This window comes from Colias eurytheme, chromosome 28, assembly GCF_061535395.1.
Source record: "Colias eurytheme isolate Ceu_HAF_F1 chromosome 28, ilColEury1 Martin Lab GWU primary, whole genome shotgun sequence".
Taxonomy (NCBI): Eukaryota; Metazoa; Arthropoda; class Insecta; order Lepidoptera; family Pieridae; genus Colias; species Colias eurytheme.
This window is the reverse complement of record NC_143007.1, coordinates 4206837-4229298: the sequence shown is the minus strand read 5'-3', so window position 1 is coordinate 4229298 and position 22462 is coordinate 4206837. Positions and strand designations below refer to the sequence as shown.

The window sequence follows — 22462 nt, the reverse complement described above, 5'->3', positions numbered from 1 at the left end:
CTTCATTGAAACAATTTAATTCTGGTATTAATTAAATGACTGTTATCTGGACGGTAAGAATGGACTTCGAATAAAAAAATTCAGTGATTGACTAAGTACTTACATCAATAGTAATGAAAAATATAAACATCTATCGGAGATAATAATATTAGTTAATTTGCATGCCTTCATTATTGCTAGAATAAAATATATTAAGGGAAAAACAAATATTATATAAATCACTAAAACAAATAACGAGTGTGATAATATGTGTATTTATAAATATTTTTATAAGGGATTTTGCATAGGTTTTGTTAAAATCAATAGGGCAAACCCAATAAATACCTACATTAGACTGCATGTAATGTAAAGCTCTCAAATATAATAATTAACATTATTGTACTAAAATCCTTTCATCATCTAACGGTGGTAAATATAATAAACAAACAATGAACGATATTTTCAAACATTTATTTAATTCATGTGCGCCTGGAAGAAAAATTGTATATCATCACTCATTTGACTTATAGACATGATATGAAACATAACACTGTAAATAAAAAAAAATGTTAATCAAATTATCCCTTACTAGGTTGAAGAATATTAGCATGTTCAAATAAACACACAAACTCTTCAGTCTTCAGCTTTATATTACGAGAAGAAGTCTATACTGTGTAGATAAAACATTGCGACAATCCATTGACGTCACGCGACGAAAAATCGCACCACATCCCCTACATGATGTTACCGCCCTAACTATTCCTACCATGCGCAGTTAACACCCTTGTATAGATCCACAGTCGTAGCCAGGACGTCGGACAGGACAGACCATGTACCGGTAAGTACATACTGTATAGGTAAGTATACATAAAAAAAACGATTCCAAGGACAGGCTGAATAAAAAGAAATTCGCGCGCCAATTGAACAGATAATAAATGCGCGCGTAAATGTTTTTCTTTTTTCGTGAAATGCTTTTTAATCTGTGCGCTGTGATTTTTAGCACCTGTGGCGTTCAATTGTTAAAAAAGTTGCCGTTTTTAAATTAAAAGCTTTTTGGTAAATTAATTTAACTTTTCTTATTTCTACGATTTGCTTATTGTGAGCTAAAGTTGTTATAAAGACATACTGGAAGTAATTTTATTGCATAAGAAATGTTTTAAATGCTTTCTGTTTGGAAAATGACTTTAATGAATGAGAAGAAAATCTTGGAAAATCGATTAAATATTGTGCAATAGTATTTTTCTCTATAAATCAATATACATAATATAAAAGATTGTAGTATTTAAATATACTTGCTTTTTTAATATTCAGACGGCCATTGATAAAAAATCTATATATACGGTACGTTTTTATGTACTAAGTACGCTAAAATAAAACTTTAATATGTTAAGTAGTTATCAGAGAAATCGGTTTATTTGATGAATGTGTCACAGTAAAATTATTGTAAACATTGTTAGGTTCGAATTTTCCTACAGTTTTTACAATATAACTTGTCCTTTGAGATAATCAACAAATAAATAAACTATAAAAACGCAAACATATCTATTTTTTATTTATTTATTACGTAGATAATATTACGTATACATGACAGTCGATATAAGTAATTTTTTTTTATGTAAGTTAAAAATCCAATTTCTGTTAAACCTATGGGGATGTAGGATAATTGCATAAAATTAAAAAACAAGTCGTAAAACAGAGAACTGAAAATTTTCTGAATCTATCGGCCGTGTAAAGTAGCTAATGTTGTAAAAACAAAATGTCGTCGTCATATAATTACCAATCCAAATGTACTTAATATAATTAATCACTTATAATGCTTATAATACCACAAGAGCTTCAAAATTATCGGGTATTTTCCGATAGGTTCGTTGCAAACAAATGAAGGAGTCAAGTTTTTAGTCAAGGTTAAAAAATCACGAACGCGAAGCGCGAGTGATTTTTCCTGAAAAACTTGACGACTTTATTTGTTTGCAGGGAACCTTGAGGGAAATGCCAGATAATTTTGAAGCTCGTGTGGTATTCGGGAGATTATTTTTCCGTCCCAAATGTCGGCCAATAATTTCACAATTAAATTCAGCCTGTCAGTTTGACGTCAACGACCAGAGAAAATTTTCAAAAAATTATCAGTATAATACCATGTAGGTTGTACCACGTGACGTCGAATGGTGCAATTCTATTGGTCGATATTTGGGTCGGAAAAATAATCAATTCAAATTTCAAATTTTTACACCTTCGACGAAGTTAAAATAAATATACAACAGCAGCAATTACTTACGATAAAGCTTCCTCAATTCTAAGAAAATATGTATTGCAATGAAAATGACTGACTCTGATACCCGAAATATTGGTTTATAATTTTAATTGAATAATAAAAAACGTAAAATTCTTATGTAAGTTTGTGAATTATTTGTTAAGGGTTTTTGTTACTCATTTATGTGCGGTTTATAGCGTTCTTTTCTCTTTTCTCTGCCCTCTTTTTTCTTTCCTCATTCCTCATTCTTCTTTCTTCTTTCTGATTTCCTTTTTCCTTTGAAACTAGTAGACTCATCCAGTAGACTAACAAGACAATCTCTTGCAGTATCAACATGGGGATCACAGCATTACTGGTGCTGACCTGCCTCGGCTCAGGCTACGCTTGGGGGGGTCTGTTCAACCACTTCAGCTCTGACATGCTGGCCAATTTGGGGTACGCGAGGTCCCCGTACCGTCACTACCCATATGGACAGGTATGTGGATTGTTATTTCTTATTTTAAAACTAGCTGCGTCCCGCGGTTTAACCCCAGTTTTTTACTTTTAATCCTAATTTTCCTGTCGGAAAATCGCTATAAAAAATAGCTTAAAAATAGCTTATAACAACAGCTTTAAAGCAACGGCAGTGAACGTCACGTCAAAATCGGTCCAGCCGTTCCTGATATTAGCTAACAAACAGACAGAAATTGTAAAAAATACTATTTTGGTTTATGTACAGTGTATACATTTATATACATATAGTAAAAATCAATTACTTCAATATTAAAAACAGACACTCGAATTTTATTATTGAATAGCGGTCCGCCCCGGCTTCGCCCGTGGTACATATTTCGCAATAAAAGGTAGCCTATGTTCTTTCTCAGGGTCTAAAGATTATCTGTGCCAAATTTCATCAAAATCGGTCCAGTAGTTTATGCGTGAAAACCATACATACATACATACAAACCTTTATAATATTATTAGTAATTAGTAATTAGTATAGATATAGATTTCTAGCAATTCGTTTTAGGAGAATAGGTAGCTGCAGTACTGATTGAAGGGAAAAATGGTTATAGCACTAGGTAATATGATTGTAATTTCCTTATGAGAGAAATGAGTCGTTTTACAGCGGTAAAAAGTAGCTATAGAAACGAAGGTCCAAAAAACTATGAGTACCTAGTAAATAAATATCTTTATTATTTTAAAATACACACAGGCTAGCTAATTAAAGATTTTTTTTACAATAAAAAATATTATGGCTTTTAATTTTGTTTCATAGTCTGGATATAGCATGTGATTAGTTTTCTAGAAATAAATTATCGATGTAAAGAAAGCCGATTACACTAACCCACATAAAAATGACAAATCGTTACAAAAGCCTTTTTCGTAATTATCGGCATCTACGAATAATGAAAATGAATTTATCGATCTAATTCTATGAAATGACGTCACTAGGCTAAACTTATAATGTGATTGGTAGAGTAAAATTATAGAAATACGCAATAATAACCGTATAAACAGAATTATGTACAAAAACCATGTCCAATTTATTTTTAAATGAAATTTATAAAAAAAGATCGTGTGTGCCGAGCACACGTGTCAGAAGTTAAACTTCTTTGACAAGATCCAAAGAAACCAAAATCGTGCCTTACTCCACGTGACGGCATTCCTACGTCGCGACCAAATTTTACTCTCAACCCGCCTAAAGAAGTTTCACTTCAAAAATTTAATTATTTAATTATTGTTATGGCATTCCATCGTATTTAACAAGCAAAATCTATAAAGATTAAATTTCAATTCATATTCCATTTGGATTTGCTATTTTACACATCTCTTCGTGATACTTACCATGTACTTACCTCAGTAACGTAGTCACTTTTAGAATTAAAGAAATCATATATTCCTACTTGGGATGCGCCGAATACCGAATACATATTCGGTATTCGGCATATTCGGCATCTTTTTCACTATTCGTATTCGGCCGAATTATTCGGTTTAGGTGCCGAATATATTCGGTATGAGTATTTCTACTTTCTTGGCTATAGAACTAAATAAATAACTTCATATTATGTATGATTTTTGTCATACTATACACAAGTCAAAGAAATCCTATGAAGAATGTGTTGAACCTAAGGTATATAAAATAAAAAAATCATTACATTTCAAATCAACGTTTATTTTGTAAATTTATATCAACATAATTTAATCATGTTTATTATTAGCACTTAGTCAGTATTTAATATTTATTATACTTTAAATCCTGAAGTCTGAAGACAATGCTTTTAGTCCCAATAGAAAATGAAACATTGAACCGAATAATTCGGCCGAATATTCGGTTCGGTTATTCGGTGAAACCACTATTCGGCGCATCTCTAATTCCTACACACAAACATACAACAATAGCATTATAAATTATATAAAGTAATAAATACTTAATTTTATGTGTGGTTGCGTTTTTTTTTATTTTCTCCAACACCAAAATGACCATAATCATCATCACCTTTACCAAAATAAACATCATCTTCATAAAGACTACGATTTTTACCCTAACCAATTATAACTACCTCTACATATTTTCTGGCTAATTATTATGTCTGAATACAAACACATAAATAAGCTTTAGGTACTTTTAAGCGATAAGGCCGACAAATTGTACATTTATTTTAAGTTGCATATCGTTTCTGTTAATTCTGTTTTTGTGTGCATTGTACAATAAAGTGTTTTCTATTCTATTCTATAAATCTGCACATATTCTAGCTTTACATAAACCCCCTGAACCTATAATTACTCTATCAACTTAAAATTATTCAACTTTAAACGTCATGAACATGCCACCTATTTAGTAAAGGTCACGTATATGGATCACGAAACAAGGATCTTAGCCATGCATGAGCGAGCATTGAGTGAACACGATTGAATGAAGTTTATTTTTAAACAGTTGAAACCTCTTTGATGTAGACCTTTATAGCCTATATGTCACAGATCAAACAGCTTCTGATGTCTATTAACAGATATTCCGAAATTTATCATCTTACGAACTACTTGTAGAAATGAAAATTGTTTATATTTATTTATATTTCAATGATGCTTATATGCTTCTATCAGTGATCAATATAGGCGCAAGAGAGCTTTGGTTACAGCCTTTTAGAAATAGAAGAATCTAATTACCAATGTATTGTCCAACACATGAATAGTAGATACATTAGTTATGACTACTGTAATATTTATTAAAAACTACTAACAACAGCTGATTTTGTATCGTCGTCCGTCGTACAAGGTTACGATTCAAAACTTGAAAAAAAAAGTTGAAGTTAACATAATAATATTATCCACGGTCGAAAAAGGAAATTTGAGAATTTAGATAGATACTATGCAAACCCTTTCAGGGAACCATTACTATTACTGCTATTACTGCTAATACATTACGAATTACTGCTAGTATTATAAACAATTACTCTTCCTAGGTGGAACCCGAAGAGATCTACGCGGAGGCCCTTGAAGGCAACCGTATAGAGGACGCTGACGAGACCCACTGCTATAGCTCCCCCTGCATCACAAATGGGGACTGCTGCCGTGGTCTCATGTGCTTGGAGACAGGTAGGATTTAGGTTATAATCTAATTTAAGTGTTCTTTATGACTAGAGTCTATTTGCTTATGGAAACTGCTGCTGTGGGCTGTAATTAGACACAGGTAGGATTCATTTCATCGTATCTAAGCATTTCTTTATTTATGCTGACGAGACCTACTGCTACAGCTCCCCCTGTATCAGCAATGGGGACTGCTGCCGTGACCTCGTGTGCTTGAAGACAGGTAGGTTCTATTTCATAATCTAATTTAAGCATATATTTATGAAAATAGACTATAAGCTATTGTGCATCGTCATCATTACACCAGGGTTGCAGATGCTTCTGCTACACATGCTGAATGTTTTGTCCTTATAAAAATATTATATTTATTTTAAGTACAATAAAATGTTTAGTAAAGAATGATTCTATGTATTATATTAATATGTCGTGGCCATATCGTAGATTTGCTCACTGCATGAAATGATCGATCATTTCATGAAGTGAGCAAATCTACGATATTGCCACGACATATACATAACACAATATACCTACAAATATTTTTGAATTTAATCTATATTGGTCCCTTTCGTTTTCTAAAAGTAATTGAACATTTAGCGCACAAATTTACTAAAATAATAAAGCAACCCCTGCTAACTCTACTCACTAAATTACTAAATATTTTCGGGATACCATTAAAACTTTTACAGTTGACTAACTTCTGAAATGAATTTGCTTTGTTCCAAACTACAGGCTTGATAAAGTGTTAATAATTTATTTGATCAAAGATAAATAATATAATAAACTGGTTTTAATATCTCAATTTATAACAAGACAACATTTTATACTTATTTAAATACTAGAGGTCCGCCCCGGCTTCGCCCGTGGTACATATTTCGCAATAAAAGGTAGTCCTTTCTCGGGAAATATCTCCATACCAAATTTCATGCAAATTGGTTCAGTAGTTTAGGCGTGATTGAATAACAGACAGACAGACAGAGTTACTTTCGCATTTATAATATTAATATGGATTTAGCTTTCCGCTCGCGGCTTCGCCCGCTTTGTCTAAAACCTAATAAATTAATACTAAACCTTCCTCTTGAATCACTTTATCTATTAAAAAAAAACACATAACAATCTGTTGCGTAGTTTTAAAGATTTAAGCATACAAAGTGATATAAGGACAGAGAAAGCGACTTTGTTTTATACTAGCTATAATGTAGTGATTAGTGTTTCAAATACATATTATGCAAATACTGTTATATTTAGAAATTAAATACTTTTTAAAGCAATTTTTCTTTTTATATCAATTTACAACGAAAAATTATTATTAAAAAAAATACTAGACAAAACATTTTATTTGTTTCATAATACACTGCAATGTTCGAAAATCTGAAATAAACATCTAACCATTTCAGAACTGCACAGTTCTCGAACGAATTTGAACAACTAAGCAGTTGGGTATCTACGTCAGCAATATTTTCTTTGTCAGCAGTTTTGTTAAGGTTTCTAGTTCTTATTTGTATAAGAAACACGTATAGAATATAACATTATTCATTGTATTCTATAAGACTAGCTTTCCGACCGCGGCTTCGCCCGCGTTGTCAAAAGAAAACCATCATAGTTCCCGTTTGGTTGGGATGTACGGGATAACCCTTGTTCTTTCATAAGTTTAAAACTATCTTTGTTCCAAATTGCAAACAAATCGGTTCAGTGGTTGACATGAAGTAGAGACAGACAGACAAACAGACTTACTTTCGAATTAATAATGTAAATAGAGATAGTATGGATTAATAAAAAATGAACCGTATTCCTTGTGAAGTATGTGGCAGAATAATATCACATATGTTTCACTGATCGATTTTCTTTTACAGTAAAGGTGAACAACCTACATTGTATTCATTGTCATCATACAAATCGACCATGATCTAAGTAAATACTTTTTGTTTATCTTAATATATATAAATCTCGTGTCACAATGTTTGTCCTCAATGGACTCCTAAACCACTTAACCGATTATAATAAAATTCGCACACCATGTGCAGTTCGATCCAACTTGAGAGATAGGATAGTTTAAACATGTAGGTACCACGGGCGAAGCCGGGGCGGACCACTAGTAATCATATTATATTATCTAATCTATTGTACATATTTTACAAAAAGTATGCATGCCATTAGTGAAATAGTTAGGTACATACCAAACAGTTACTTACCTTTAATAAAAGAAAATTTTCAAACATGCGGTCAATTTGAGACATAATGTACTATTAAACCAGTTATAAATTTAATATGAAATTAATTTAATATGTATAAAACACATTATTAAATCTATACTCATACTAGCGGTCCGCCCCGGCTTCGCCCGTGGTACATGTTTACGTTTTCTCTACATAAGAACCATCCTCGTACTTCAAGGAATATAATAAAAAAAGAATTATCGAAATCGGTTCAGCCGTTCTCGAGTTATGCGCTTACCAACACATTTTGCGATTCATTTTTATATATAAGAGAAGATTATAAAGCTGAAGAGTTTGTTTGTTTGAACGCGCTAATTTCAGTAACTACTGGTCCGAATTGAAAAATTCTTTCGGTGTTAGATAGCCCATTTATCTAGGCAGGATATAGGCTATATATCATCACGCCAAAACCAACAGGAGCGGAGAAATGCGGGTAAAACCGCGGGGCACAGCTAGTATTAGGTATATAAGCTGAAACGTTAACTGTAAACGATAGTTATTTTTGACGTAACCTATGCATGCCATTTTTAATATCATAATCAAGAAGATCATAATCAATAAACCACGCGTTGGTTTTCAATAAACATGAGCTTGTTAAAAATATATGTTATATTGGAAAAATCGTTTAATCCCGGAACGAAAATTAATTGCAAAAGTTCAAGCATAATATTTTTCAGTAAAGTTATATTTTGATCGGATATGTTAACCGACTTCCATGAATTATGGCATCAATTTATATTGAAACTCAAACTCATTACTTTTATTGGACGCGATAAATTGAAGCATCTATAGGCTATTTTGTATAATTTTGTATCATCTATATTAATAATATTATGTGCTAATATTATAAAGCTGAAGATTTTTTTTGTTTGTTTGAACGCACTTATCTCAGGAACTACTGGTCCGATTTAAAAAAATATTTCTGTGTTAGATAGCCCATTTATCGAGGTAGACTATATTTTATATATCATCACGCGACCAACAGGAGCGGAGCAACGCGGGTAAAACCGCGGGGCACAGCTAGTTTGTAATATAAAGGATGTTCGTAACTTCTTTTCGTTGAAAACAACTTGCAGAGATTGAAAGAGTGAATGGAAAATCTATGAAGAACGGTTGCAACGAACGGAAAGCATATTTCAGGAGCTTTTTTTATTCTAAATATATAATGAACTAAAAGGCAAATAAAAATAAATGCATCAATATTACTACTCCTTTTTGCATAAATTACACAGAAGTATCTAAATTGTATAACTTTTATGACAGAAGCTTACTACCCGCGGCTTTGCCCGCTTTATCCAAAACCTTTAAAATATATTCTTAAACCTTCCTCGAGAATAACTCTCTTAAAAAACCCGCATAAAAATCCGTTATGTAGTTTTAAAGATCTAAGCATAGGTACATACACACTTTGTTTTATACTATTTAGTGATTCACGCTAAGTCACGTGCACAGCTAGTTAAGCAGAAAAAGCTAAAGAAAAACGCTTTCCACTCAACACAAGTTGAAAAGCTCTTGGGAGGTGTGAATTAGAGAGAGCTTTTAACATAAAAGGGAATTTCACTAAATGGCATTTACAATTTTTATTTTTTTAAGTGTATTTGATATTTCAATTTTAAAGCATTCAAATGCTTTTTAGATATACATATATATATATATATACATTTTAAAAAATAGAAAAAATCGGGATTTTAACTGAAAATCTGAATTTATGAAGTTAATATTGAAAATATATCACAGAATTTTTGTTTCTTTTTTGCTATTAAGTGTATTTTAATTTTTTAACAGAATATTCGAATATTTATGAAATTGAAACTGAAAATATCGTTGCATTTTTATTATCCATAGTTACTAATATTATAAATGCGAAAGTAACTCTGTCTGTCTGTCTGTTACTCAATCACGCCTTAACTACTGAACCAATTTGCATGAAATTTGGTATAGAGATATTTTGATACCCGAGAAAGGACATAGGCTACTTTTTACCCCGGGAAATAGGATAGGTTTTATCCTGGAAATCCCACGGGAACCGGAACTATGCGGGTTTTTCTTTGACTGCGCGGGCGAAGCTGCGGGTGGAAAGCTAGTAATAATATAAGAAACACTTTTATATCTAAAACGAGCATTTGTTCCGAGCACACGAGTCAGATGTAATACTTCTTTGGCAAGATTCAAAGATTCCAAAATCGTCGCCTCACTCCATGACGTGACGGTATTGCCATGGCGCGAACTTAAAATTTTACTCCCAACGTACCTAAAGAAGTTTCATTTCAAAAGTTTTTTTAAAAAGGAATTGTGCCTTAGCAAAAAAAATGTTGTCAAAGGGACCTTCTAACTTTTGTATAGTTCAAATTCTTAAACCAGTCTATTTATTAAAAAAATAATCTTATTTCTACTTCAAACATTTCGAATAAGAAAATCGTCACCTTTCAAATATAACTTGTAATTTAAAAAGTTTATTTGCAGATCCATTTCAAACTTTGTAATTAACTAAAGTTTTCTTGTCTTAATAATAACTTTGTTCTTGTTAATATTCACTACATAGTATAAAACAAAGTCGCTTTCTCTGTCCCTATGTGCCTATGCATGCTTAAAATTTTAAGAACTACCTACGCAACGGATTTTGATGCGTTTTTTTAATAGGTAGAGTGATTCAAGAGGAAACTTTAAGTATATTATAATTTATGAGGTATTAGACAAAACGGGAGAATCCGCGGGCAGAAAACTGGTTAATTATGAATAAAAAGTCGCAGTTATAGTTGTCGCAAAACTGCTTGCAATAAAAAATGTCATGTTGCCATGGTAACCATAATGTAGGTAGGTACAACAAAATGGACGTCATCAATTTATTTTATTGAAACAAAAGTAACTATACTATACCTACTAAATATCGATTTGATACTTCATAATATAGCCAATCTTTATTATAGAAGATTCAAGTTGCCTAGTGGAAATCGCTCATAACGATAAGGTCTCCCTTTTTTTGTTCACTTAAAAAATACATTTTATTTTGATGTGAAGTCTTTTAAATGTAGAGATGTTACGTCATATAAGAGCAAAGGTCAAACGGTCGAAGCCTAGGGCGTCTGAGAGAGGAAACTGAACCTTTTAATAATATTATTTTTATCCCCATACAAAATGAATTTATTGTTATTACAATGTCACAGATTGCCCTTGGGTGAATGTTGTTATTTAATATACTAGCCGCTTGTCCCGGCTCCGCCTGGATTCACTCATGATAAAAAAAAATAGCTTATATCACTCAGAAATGTTTCTAATCGGTCCAGTATTTTTGGAGCGTTCTTTCCAAACAAACATACACACACAATCTTTCTACATCATTACATGAATGTAGATACTACTCAAACTCAGTATGGACAAAAGAATCGCGTATTAGCAAACTCTTGCATAAAATTTGATGCGATTTTCATTCTATTTAATTACTAGCTGCTCCGCGCGGTTTCACCCCCGTGGCTCCACCCCTGTTGGTCGTAGCTAGGGCATGCACCCGGGTTTACCCGGTTCCGAAAAACCCGGGTAAACCCGGGTTTTTTGATGATCTTGAGAACCGGGTCTGAATAGTATGAAACCCGGTTCTCCCGGTTCCGACCAAAATATTAAAATATAAAGTATTATTTATATTTTGCTGCATTATTTTAACAAATTTATTGTATCTGGCAACGTCAGACTCACGTGCATCGCGAATTTTCGTGCCACGCCTCAAGCGTGGCTCCTATTGGTTGTCTAACAAAAAAAATTAGGCTTCGAAAATGACAAAAATTAGGCTACAGAAATATTTTTATTAGATTTCTCGTGAATTTGAAAAGCTGTTAATTTTACTGATTCATATAATGATCGAGTCATGTTTTTGTTTTTGGTATCAAGCTGAAATTTATATCGAATACTCAAGTCTTCGGTCCCTTTTATGTGAAAAAGTCAAACTCACAAGCCATACAGCCAACTCACAAGCCATACATACATCAAAAGATACAGCTGTAAATGCTGAAAATTTTCGCAAATTTCGACATTCGCATGGGACTCAAAACCTACAGCTGGGTACTTTTCATGTTTTTATGTGATATTATGATAACAAGAGCGCCGAGACAACCGTCAAAACGCTAAGGAATAGAATACGCTATCGATACAAATTGACATAAGCATATGATGTTTTGCCTAAGGATTCGGTCACACTACCAACGACGACGACGACCACGAACAAAATTTTCATCCAGTCGAAATTAAATAAATTGTGCAAAACTCAATTAAAAAAATTTTTTCGAGATCAATGGATAAAAAAAAAATGGGTTTTTCGTAGAAACGGTAGCTCCTAGGAAAAAATGTATTTAACCTTTTTTATATGTACATAATTTTATGATGTACAATTTTGGTTCCAGGTGATTGTATGATAAACTTACCGTCTCGGCGAAAATCGCAAAAAAAAAACTATTTTTTTATTAATTGACCTCGAATTAATTTTTTTCCGAGTACCGTAATGACGGTAGATTTAAATATTTTATTTTGAATAAATTTTGGCAAGATTTGAATTTTGGTCGTGGTCGTCATCGTCGTTGGTAGTGTGACCGAACCATTACCAAAATATCATGAGCTTATGTCAATAATTAGCGTTAGCAATTTCTATTCCTCGGCGATACTGACGTTTGACTAAGGGCCAAGGTACTTTTATAAGACTGATAAATAAAGAGAAGTATTGAAATTTTGTTTCTTTATTTATTTAATAAAATAAGGCACAAGCCGCGTAAAATAAAAGGCCTATCAGGTACTTTTACAGTTACTTTTGTTTAATTTCGTATTTTTTCCGAAGTATTATAAAAGAACCGGGTAACCCGGTTCTACCCGGTTCCGAGCTCGATTTGGAACCGGGTTTCAGAAACTTGGAACCGGATCCGGTTCTGCATGCCCTAGTCGTAGCGTGATGATATATAGCCTATAACCTTCCTCGATAAATGGGCTATCTAACACCGAAAGAATTTTTCAAATCGGACCAGTAGTTCCCGAGATTAGCGCGTTCAAACAAACAAACAAACAAACTCTTCAGCTTTATAATATTACTAGCTTTCCGCCTGCGGCTTCGCCCGCGTTTTCAAAAAAAAACCCGCATAGTTCCCGTTCCCGTGGGATTTCCGGGATAAAACCTAGCCTATGTCACTCAGAAATGATGTAGCTTTCCAACAGTGAAAGAATTTTTCAAATCTGCCAAGTAGTTTCGGAGCCTATTCAATTCATACAAACAAACAAACAAACAAAAAATCAAACCTTTCCTCTTTATAATATTTGTATAGATTATAGATATTTTATTAGCTAAATAGCGTTCTACATAATATTTACATAGCTAGGCTAACTATAGGTAATGTTATGATAAAACATCACATATTATTACGCAGAAACTGTTGAAAATTAATCCAATTTCCATATTTCTACAAAATAGTATAATTAAAACCTAGTTCATTCAATTAAATCTAATAATTAGCAAGTAATATAACATGAAAATCTTACATAATATTATCAAATGTGAAATTCAAGGATAAATTTATTATTTCATTCTAAAATTATTCACGAGGGATTTATCAAAACCCACGTCTGAAATACAAATTATTTTGTACATTTACAAATGTATAGGGTTGGCACCTTTGTGTTTTTAAATCCTTGATAATATGTATATTTTTATTTTTTGCTCTGGAATGGCAAAAACGCGGACTCGAATCCCGGCTCGTGATCGATGTTATCTATTTTTTTTTTTTTAATTTATATTTATAAAACATTTGAATGCCTTAACACTAAATATCAAATTCAGATAAATAATTGTTATGTAGTTATTGTAGTAGGTATATTCTATCACTATAATTATATAGACCCTTTATTACGGCCACATTTGAATAGTTTATACAAAATAATAATAATTCAGATTCAGATAATGTTATATATCATACCTAATTTATTACGTAAAAAATAAAAATGTTTCACTTAATTATATTGTGTATTAGTTTTCCGCTGAATAGTTTTTCCGTAAAGGACAATAATTAACATTGCCGTTTACTTAATAAGTTAAATCGTTAATCTCCAACGTTGGCAGCCCTATGCCTTCAAACATTTTCATATTTCAGCTTAAATCACGTAACGTATGAAATCCAGAATTATTTTAATTCAACAAAATTAATCTTCTATTTCAAAACACTATACTTGATTAAACCCATTTCAGTTGTAATTAAAATAAAAAATATGTGAATATAATTTTTTTAAGTGAAACTTCTTTAGGTGCGTTGAGAGTAAAATTTCAAGGTCGCGTCATGGCAATTCTGTCACGTCATGGAATAAGGCGACGATTTTGGTATCATTGAATCTTGTCAAAGAAGTTTCACTTATGTCACATGTGCTCGGCGCACACGCTCTTTTTTTATTGAATTAATCTCTTGTTTAGAAACAAAACTAAGAACATTAAAAAAAAACGTACATAACTTATACAGTTATACTATTATAAATGCGAAAGTTTGTAAGGATGTATGGATGTATGGATGTATGGATGTTTGTTACTCTTTCACGTAAAAACTACTCAACCGATTACAATGAAATTTAGCACACATATAGAGGGTAACTTGGATTAACACATAGGATAGTTTTTATCCCGGAAATCCCACGGGAAGGGGAACTATGCGGGTTTTCCTTTGCAAACGCGGGCGAAGCCGCGGGCGGAAATCTAGTACAGTTATACTTCTTGAAATTTCAAATCTTATTTCCGTCTTTTGTGAGTGTTCCGCCAAATAGAAATTTAATCTTTTCCCTTGTAATAAATAATAATATTACGTGCTTCTAATAAATATATTATCAAAGAAATTAATTAACGTTCAAATAAATTTTTAGTCAGCGAATTGCTTTCGCAAAATAATTCTCCGAGGAAATTAGGAAAATTGTTTATTATGATTAATTTACTTGTGAATAACAGCAATATTTAGGGCCGATTTTCAATCCTTGGTTAAAAGTTTAAAACTTATCCGTCCAATAAAATATGTATCACGATAATATTAAAATGTCACTTGTACAATTAATGGTAGTTTAATATGTACGTTATTCGATGAATAAATTTTAACCAACGATTGAAAAATCAGCCCTTAATGATTTTAGGGCTGATTTTTCAATCCTTGGTTAAAACTTATTCGTCGAATAATGTATAAAACTACCAATTTAAAAACGTATTCTAATTGCCCGTATTTGACAGTTTACGTGACATTTTAATATTATCGTGTAATACTTTATTGGACGGATAAGTTTTATCCAAGCATTGAAAAATCGGCCCTTAATAAAAATATTATAAATTAGTTATTAGACAGTTAATTATTTCAGTTTGAAATACATATAAAAAGACTAGAATTTCGCCCGCAGCTTCGCCCGCGTAGTCAAAGAAAAAGCCGTATAGTTCCCGTTCCTGTGGGATTTCCGGGATAAAAAGTAGCTTATGTCTTATTCTGGGTTTTCAGCTACCTACATACCAAATTTCATTGTGATCGTTTCAGTAGTATTTGCGTGAAAGTTGAAAGACTAACAAACATCCATATATTACGTATACATACTCACAAACTTTTGCATTTATAATATTATTACATAGTAGGATTTGATTAAAAATATCAATATAAAAATATTACGTACCTACGTACGTACATAATAATTGAAAATAAAATATTTTAATGTTTTCATCGTCATTCTTTTAGAGGCTGGCAATTAAAAAAAAATGCAACATTAATTTAAAATTAAGACATTCTCAGTACTAAAAATAAATTACATCGCATTATCTTTGCTGACGCTACATTTTTTAACAAAATAACAGAATTTTTCGCACTTCTAGCAATTGGAATGAGAAGGCATGAAATAAGTAATCTTGTTAATGGACACAAATATTAGTCTGTATAAGGTGGGGCTTGAGTTAAATTCATTAATTATTTTTCATACCAAAGGTGATATTATCCATAATAATATTATAAATGCGAAAGTAACACTGTCTGTCTGTCTGTTACTCACGCCTAAACTACTGAACCAATTTTCATGAAATTTGGTATGGAGATATTTTGATACCCGAGAAAGGACATAGGCTACTTTTTATCCCGGGAAAATGACGCAATCCCGGAAATCCCACGGGAACGGGAACTATGCGGGTTTTTCTTTGACTGCGCGGGCGAAGCCGCGGGCCGAAACCTAGTTTTTATATAAAAGTCAACGAACTACAGACTGATAAATGGCACAAATTGTAGTAGAATATCACTTTCAATATATGGAATTTATACATGCTTAAAACTATAGTCTACTAGCTTTCCGCCCGCGATTCGCCCGCGTTTTATAAAGAAGAACTCTAATCGTTCCAGTTCCCGTGGGATTTCCGGGATAGGACCTATCATAATATGTGTTAATCCAAGTTACCCTCTATATGTGTGCTAAATTTCACTGTAATCGGTTAAGTAGTATTTGTGTGAAAGAGCAACAAACGCATCGCATTTATAATATTAGTAGGATTGTTTTATGTATAGTATTATTACAGATAATAATATAATACCTACTATAGGTAGTATAAAATTTAATAAATTGGCTACGTTTTCTGTTGCGTAAAAATTCATTTACATACATATTATTATACAAAATTGCTCTACCGTTTTATTGTCGCCAAAATGTTTCGAATAACAAAAAAGAAAAGCCTCGAACAGAACCTTGTTATAAATTTGAAGGAAAATTTCACAGAAAATTCGCTAAGAAACGAAAAGTAATTTCATTAACGCAAATAACCTTACCTGCGTATTTGCTCAGCTTTTAATGGAAGGAATTACTTTTTTTGTGAATGTGTCTTTTAAATCTAAATAAGGAGATGATAAATATGTTTAGACGATCGATTTATACAGCTATACTTGTATTTTAAATTCGAAAACAACTATTTGTTTTTCTGTTACGATTCTACATTAACAATTGTATGGCTTTCCGTTTTGGATGAATTTTGATACGTCGATATACCTATAGAATACTGTCGATACTGATATACTTTTATTTCGGAAAATGTTTACAATTGGCAGAGCACAATTTCATATAAATGCACTATAACTCGACTGAAATTGCGCTTTATGAACGACTAGTTAAGGCATGCAGTTTCACTCAGATAAAAGTTGCCTATTCGGTTAAGGGCCGATTTTTCAATCCCGAGATAAACAGTATAATAACTACCCCTCGAATAGATTTACTCAATTATTTATCTAACTCATAACGGCTCGCCTATTTTTCAATCGTGATTTATTTGATGAATAACTATCTGACCAAATATTTCCATATTGGCAGCTCTGCTCTCGGAGTGGTGAAACAAACATATTAAATTAGTCAGGTTAGAGCGGGATAGAGTCAACTCTTGCAATTTGTCAACAACCGTCATTATGACTCTCGTCAGGAGTGCATTTTAAGTTTGTCTTGTGACTTGTATTGCTCTTGTCTTCTATGATTGTTGATTGTTGTTTTGATTCGAGTAAAGAGTTTGGTTAAATTTGTGTTTCAATTTATATATTTTACGATGGAAACGACATACTTAAAGGCAGCGTTCGGCAAATTTTCAATGGCATGGTCATCAGTACTATCAAAAACATCAATTTCAATATGATTTTAATTGATAATAATTATATAGAAAGAGGTTTAATTGTTAATAATTCTACGCTCTATGTTATGACATACGAAAATATCCCAAATTTGACGCGTCAGTTGTCAACTCAAACGCCTAACCGTCGAATAGCGCGCTATCTGGCCGTTGGAGCGGCAAATAGATTTATTCCTCAAATAACGTAGTTATTCAATAGATAAGTCCTATTCGTCTATTGAAAAATTGAATATTTTGTTAACTGAAGAATAAAGTCTATCTAGCTGTTTATCTGGGCATTGAAAAATCGGCCCTAAATAGAAAGTGGTCAAAGTTAGTTTGCTACTAATATATTATAACTAGCTGTTCCCCGCAGTTTCACCCGCAATGATCCACTCCCGTTGGTCTTAGCGTGATGATATATACCTAGCCTATGGCCTTCCTCGATAAATGGGCTATCCAATACCGAAAGAATTTTTCAAATCGGACCAGTAGTTCCTGAGATTAGCGCGTTCAAACAAACAAACTCTTCAGCTTTATGATATTAGTACATATAGATTATTATAAAAGTTCCTACAGGATAGGAAAGGACATATTCTTTTGAGGCTTTATTGCTCTGAATATTAGAGCAAATTCTCTTATTATATTCTCTATTCATTTTCTAGTATTATATTATTTGTTTTGTTCACAGATGAAGGCGGGAGATGCCTGCCGGCGTTTGCTGGTCGAAAACTTGGTGAGATATGCAACCGTGAAAACCAATGTGACGCCGGGCTTGTATGTGAGGAGGTTCTGCCAGGTAATTGTAGTTTATATGTCATATCTGTACATACTTAATGTTTATATAGTTCAGATATTAATAAAATGTCTTAAAGAAGAGATTTTTTTGTTTAGAAATGGCAATGTAAATCACTTTATAATATTATTGTAAAAAGAATTCCGATTTATCGGTTCTTAGTCAGATTTTATATCTATTGACTGTTTAATATGTATTTGTAGTTTGTACACTATGAGTCACAGTAGGGTTTCAAAATCATGTCCTTTTATAAAATCACAGTATAATAATTTAAAAAAATGTTTTAAAGTAAGTTTACCGACCTATATTATATTTTATTACTTATCTAGGTGTTTTGCCGATACATTTGTGTTATATTAGCACTATTTGCCTCAACAATAGGTACCTATAACAGCTTGAGTTCATTGCTTTTTGACATGTCTGGTTTGTGTAAATATTTCACAAATTTAAACATAATATTTGTTGATGATGGAAAGAATATAATTTCGGACACCTACTTAAATTAAAGGATATACCTGTTATACATTACAATTGATTTAATTATTTTAAGATTGATGTAAATATCAATAACGCAACGTTTATTAAAACTTACCCTACTGTTTAAAAAATTAGTTATTCAAATGTATGTGAATGCAGTTTTTATGAATGACATCGATGGTATAGGTACCTACCTAGTTCCTAAAAAAATATAGCTCCGAAAAGATTATTTACCTAGTTACTAGGCTACTACAGGTAACTCTGTGTCTTTGTGTGTTTATCAAATGTCGCAGGCAATTTGTTTACCTAATTTCGCCACAAACGGCGTTGGACATTTAAGGAAAATAAATTCTTAACGTAAAATTAAATACCGTTCGTTTTTAAACAGCAAAATTTTACAATTTATCTACTACATACCTATACACACAAATAAAAATCAACCTACACAACCTACAAATAAGGTTCAAAATCCAGGTGAGATGCACGTCTGCCGCCCGCCCACCGCCGGCCACAAGCAGTACAACGACGATTGTACCACGTCCAGTGAGTGTGACGTCACACGGGGCCTCTGCTGCATCATGCAACGCCGTCACCGACAGAAGCCGAGGAAGGTAGGTTATTTAAAGAAGTGTTATGATTTCTGATTCGTCAAATAAAAGAGAAACAAGAGAAGATAAGAAAGAATACAAAAGAGGTGAGATCTCACGGAGCCTCTGCTGCATCATCTGTCTAAGAGGAGAATATTTTTTTTTAAATATTTACCACAATAATGGCAAAATGTAATTGCTAGTGCATTAAATAATAATAAATGTATTATAATACAAAGCATGGAATATAGGTCGACGACAGATTATATCTTTGAAGTAAAATTGGAACCAAAAACCTCAGTCGACTATACCTATTACTAAAACTGACTACGTGACCAAAATATCTTAGCAAGCAGTTATAATGTCAATAATATAAAATACCTAGTCGTGTTTTCTTCATACATAGAGTTTTTATGTTGAATACAAATATTTACTAAAACGCTTTATTTTGATTCAATAGAAATATTCCAGATTCATCGACCAATAAAAAAAAATATTTTTGTTCCATGAAATTTTGTCGAAATTATACAATGAAAATAATCGAACACATAAACATAAGCTAGGTAGTCTTTTAAGAAAATAAATGTACCTATATGAAAGTTTTTGGCCCGTTATTTTGTACGCGAATGAAACCGCGGGGCATAGCTAGTTCATTATATTCTAAATTAATGTACCATGTTTTCCTTTAATAGTATTATTTTGAGAAAACATCACTGTAATTTCCAAACGAATGGTTATTCATTACGTGGGTCTTTTACTGGAAAAACAGAATATAAAAATTACATTATAACAACTGCGGGTTATAATTTCGACGAAAAAGTCCCTTGTTTTCTCTTTACTTGAATATTTTCTTTAGCATTTGTTTTTCTAATGTTATATTTATTCTGATTGTTTAGAAGCTCGCTTATGCCTACATAATTTGATTGTTTTTTCAGTTGTATTAGGGCATACGTTTCTCGGTACGATTTTTGTAAATATATCTAATATTCTTCTTTTCAAATAATACTTCGCTCCGTGCGTCCGTCCCAAGCTATAATAGCTAATAGCAAGTATAGCTTATTCCCGAACAGAGTGAAAAAAATTTGATTTGATTTTCATATTCACGTTTTTTCTCTCCATTAAAACTCTGCCATAATAAAAACGTTAAAAATGCAGAATTGGTCCAGTCGTTCTTGAGTTCTACGTTCATAAACAGTAAACACATTTGGCAATTCATTTTTACATCCTCACAAACTTCGACTTTCTGTCTCTCTTAACGCACGGACTGACTCTGGTCAGCAACGATTCATCATACATACTTAATACAACATTCTTTACAGAGCTGCGGCTACTTCAAAGAGGCCCTTGTATGCATAGGCCCTGTAGCCACCGACCAGATCCGCGAAGCTGTCCAGCACACAGCTGGTGAAAAGAACATCGGCGTCTTCAGAATGCACTAATTTCTCTTTCGGAGTAAAATGAACAACCCATCCTTGAAATTACCTCCAATTGTTCATTCTACTCAAACGGATTGTCCATTTATGAATAGAAATGTTCGTTCACTTTGTTCCTTTCTCTCATGAATCATGAACATTTTTATTCATAAATTTTACATTTCCAAATATGGTACAGTTATTGAAGATTTTTGAGATTTGAATATAACTGTATCATTTTCTTGGCCACTCGTTGATATATTATTCATTAATTAACATTACAGATGGAATATTTTTTACTATATTTCGTAGCAGATTAATAATTTGGTATTTTTTTCACAAGACGGCAAACGATTAATGAATAATATGTCAAATTAAGGTCTACTAAATGAATCATCGCTTTGAAAAACGGTCAACTGAAAGTCCTTTTATTTATTTAAAATTACAAATATTTAGTAGAAAAAAAGAGGTTTTATTTTCAATTATTGTCAAATTGCTGTAGACATATAGTCATATTTAGATGTAACATTTTGATTATTCTATATCTTATGAATGTTGTTTAATAATAGACTATATGTGTTTAAACTTTAATAAATTTAATAATAGAACGTGATAAGTCTTCAAATTTAATATATCCTGGCTGAGGCATTTATTAGATTTAAATAATATCGATGTTGATTCAAATAAAATAACATATCATATAGATTTATCGATTTGTAGAATAAGTTGGTGTAAAGATTATCTTTGCTTCTTTTATTAATAATTATAAGTACATAAATAGGTTAGGAATTTCAATGACGTTTTGACTATGTGTGCAATGTTGTAAATGTGTGGGTTATGGATACAATTTGCTTACGCATAGTTATACGTCAAATGTGAAAAAATAAATATACTGTCTGCTAGGTGCTTAGGTAAACGATACATATCATTGTATTATTAAAACGTAGAAATAAAATTTAAATACATATCAGAGACTATCAGAAACCTATGTTCGCGATCTCGAAAAAGCGCGGGAATACTTGATGGAATTTTCTTCTAAAAAAAAAACATGATGAATATTTCCCGCGTATTTTCTAAAGATCGGGACGGCTTCCTTTCTTACCGTAAAATGTTTGCCTAATAACTGTGATGGTGTATTTTTCTGACATTGAAATAATCTATTTTTCTGCCAAAATTTAACTGTTAAAGGTATGAAATATCTTCTGAATGTTAATTCAAGGTTGGGCCTAAGCTTCGGACATAGAAATATGGTCGCCGTTAATCTTGTCATAGTAATAAGTCCTCATATTACTTGTATTGAATAATATGTGTTATATTAAATGAATTATGTCAGCAATCGTGTTTTATTTTTGTTTACTCAACATACCTTGTTCTTAACAACAGGGTTGCCTGGAAGAGATTGCTTTAAAGCAATAAGGCCGCCTTTTCGTACATATGTGCCTTCGTGATTGTTTCTTCTTTTTTTTAATTATTGTACCTATTTTCTTATTCTCTGTCTGGTATATATGTACAATAAAGTATAAATAAATAAAATAAATACCTTCTACCAAAGACATGCTTTCTTTATAATACG

At 32.1% G+C, this 22462-nt stretch overlaps 1 protein-coding gene across 1 annotated transcript; it reads left to right on the top strand.

Annotated features, from left to right (window-relative positions):
* The first annotated feature begins 766 nt into the window (after positions 1-766).
* spab (space blanket) lies at positions 767-22225 on the top strand. Its single transcript, XM_090117529.1, has 6 exons — positions 767-817; positions 2558-2705; positions 5674-5806; positions 18309-18416; positions 19365-19501; positions 20797-22225. The coding sequence occupies exons 1-6, from the start codon at positions 810-812 to the stop codon at positions 20914-20916; spliced, it is 654 nt and encodes a 217-aa protein (XP_089973655.1). The 5' UTR covers positions 767-809; the 3' UTR covers positions 20917-22225.
* The last annotated feature ends 237 nt before the right edge of the window (positions 22226-22462 follow it).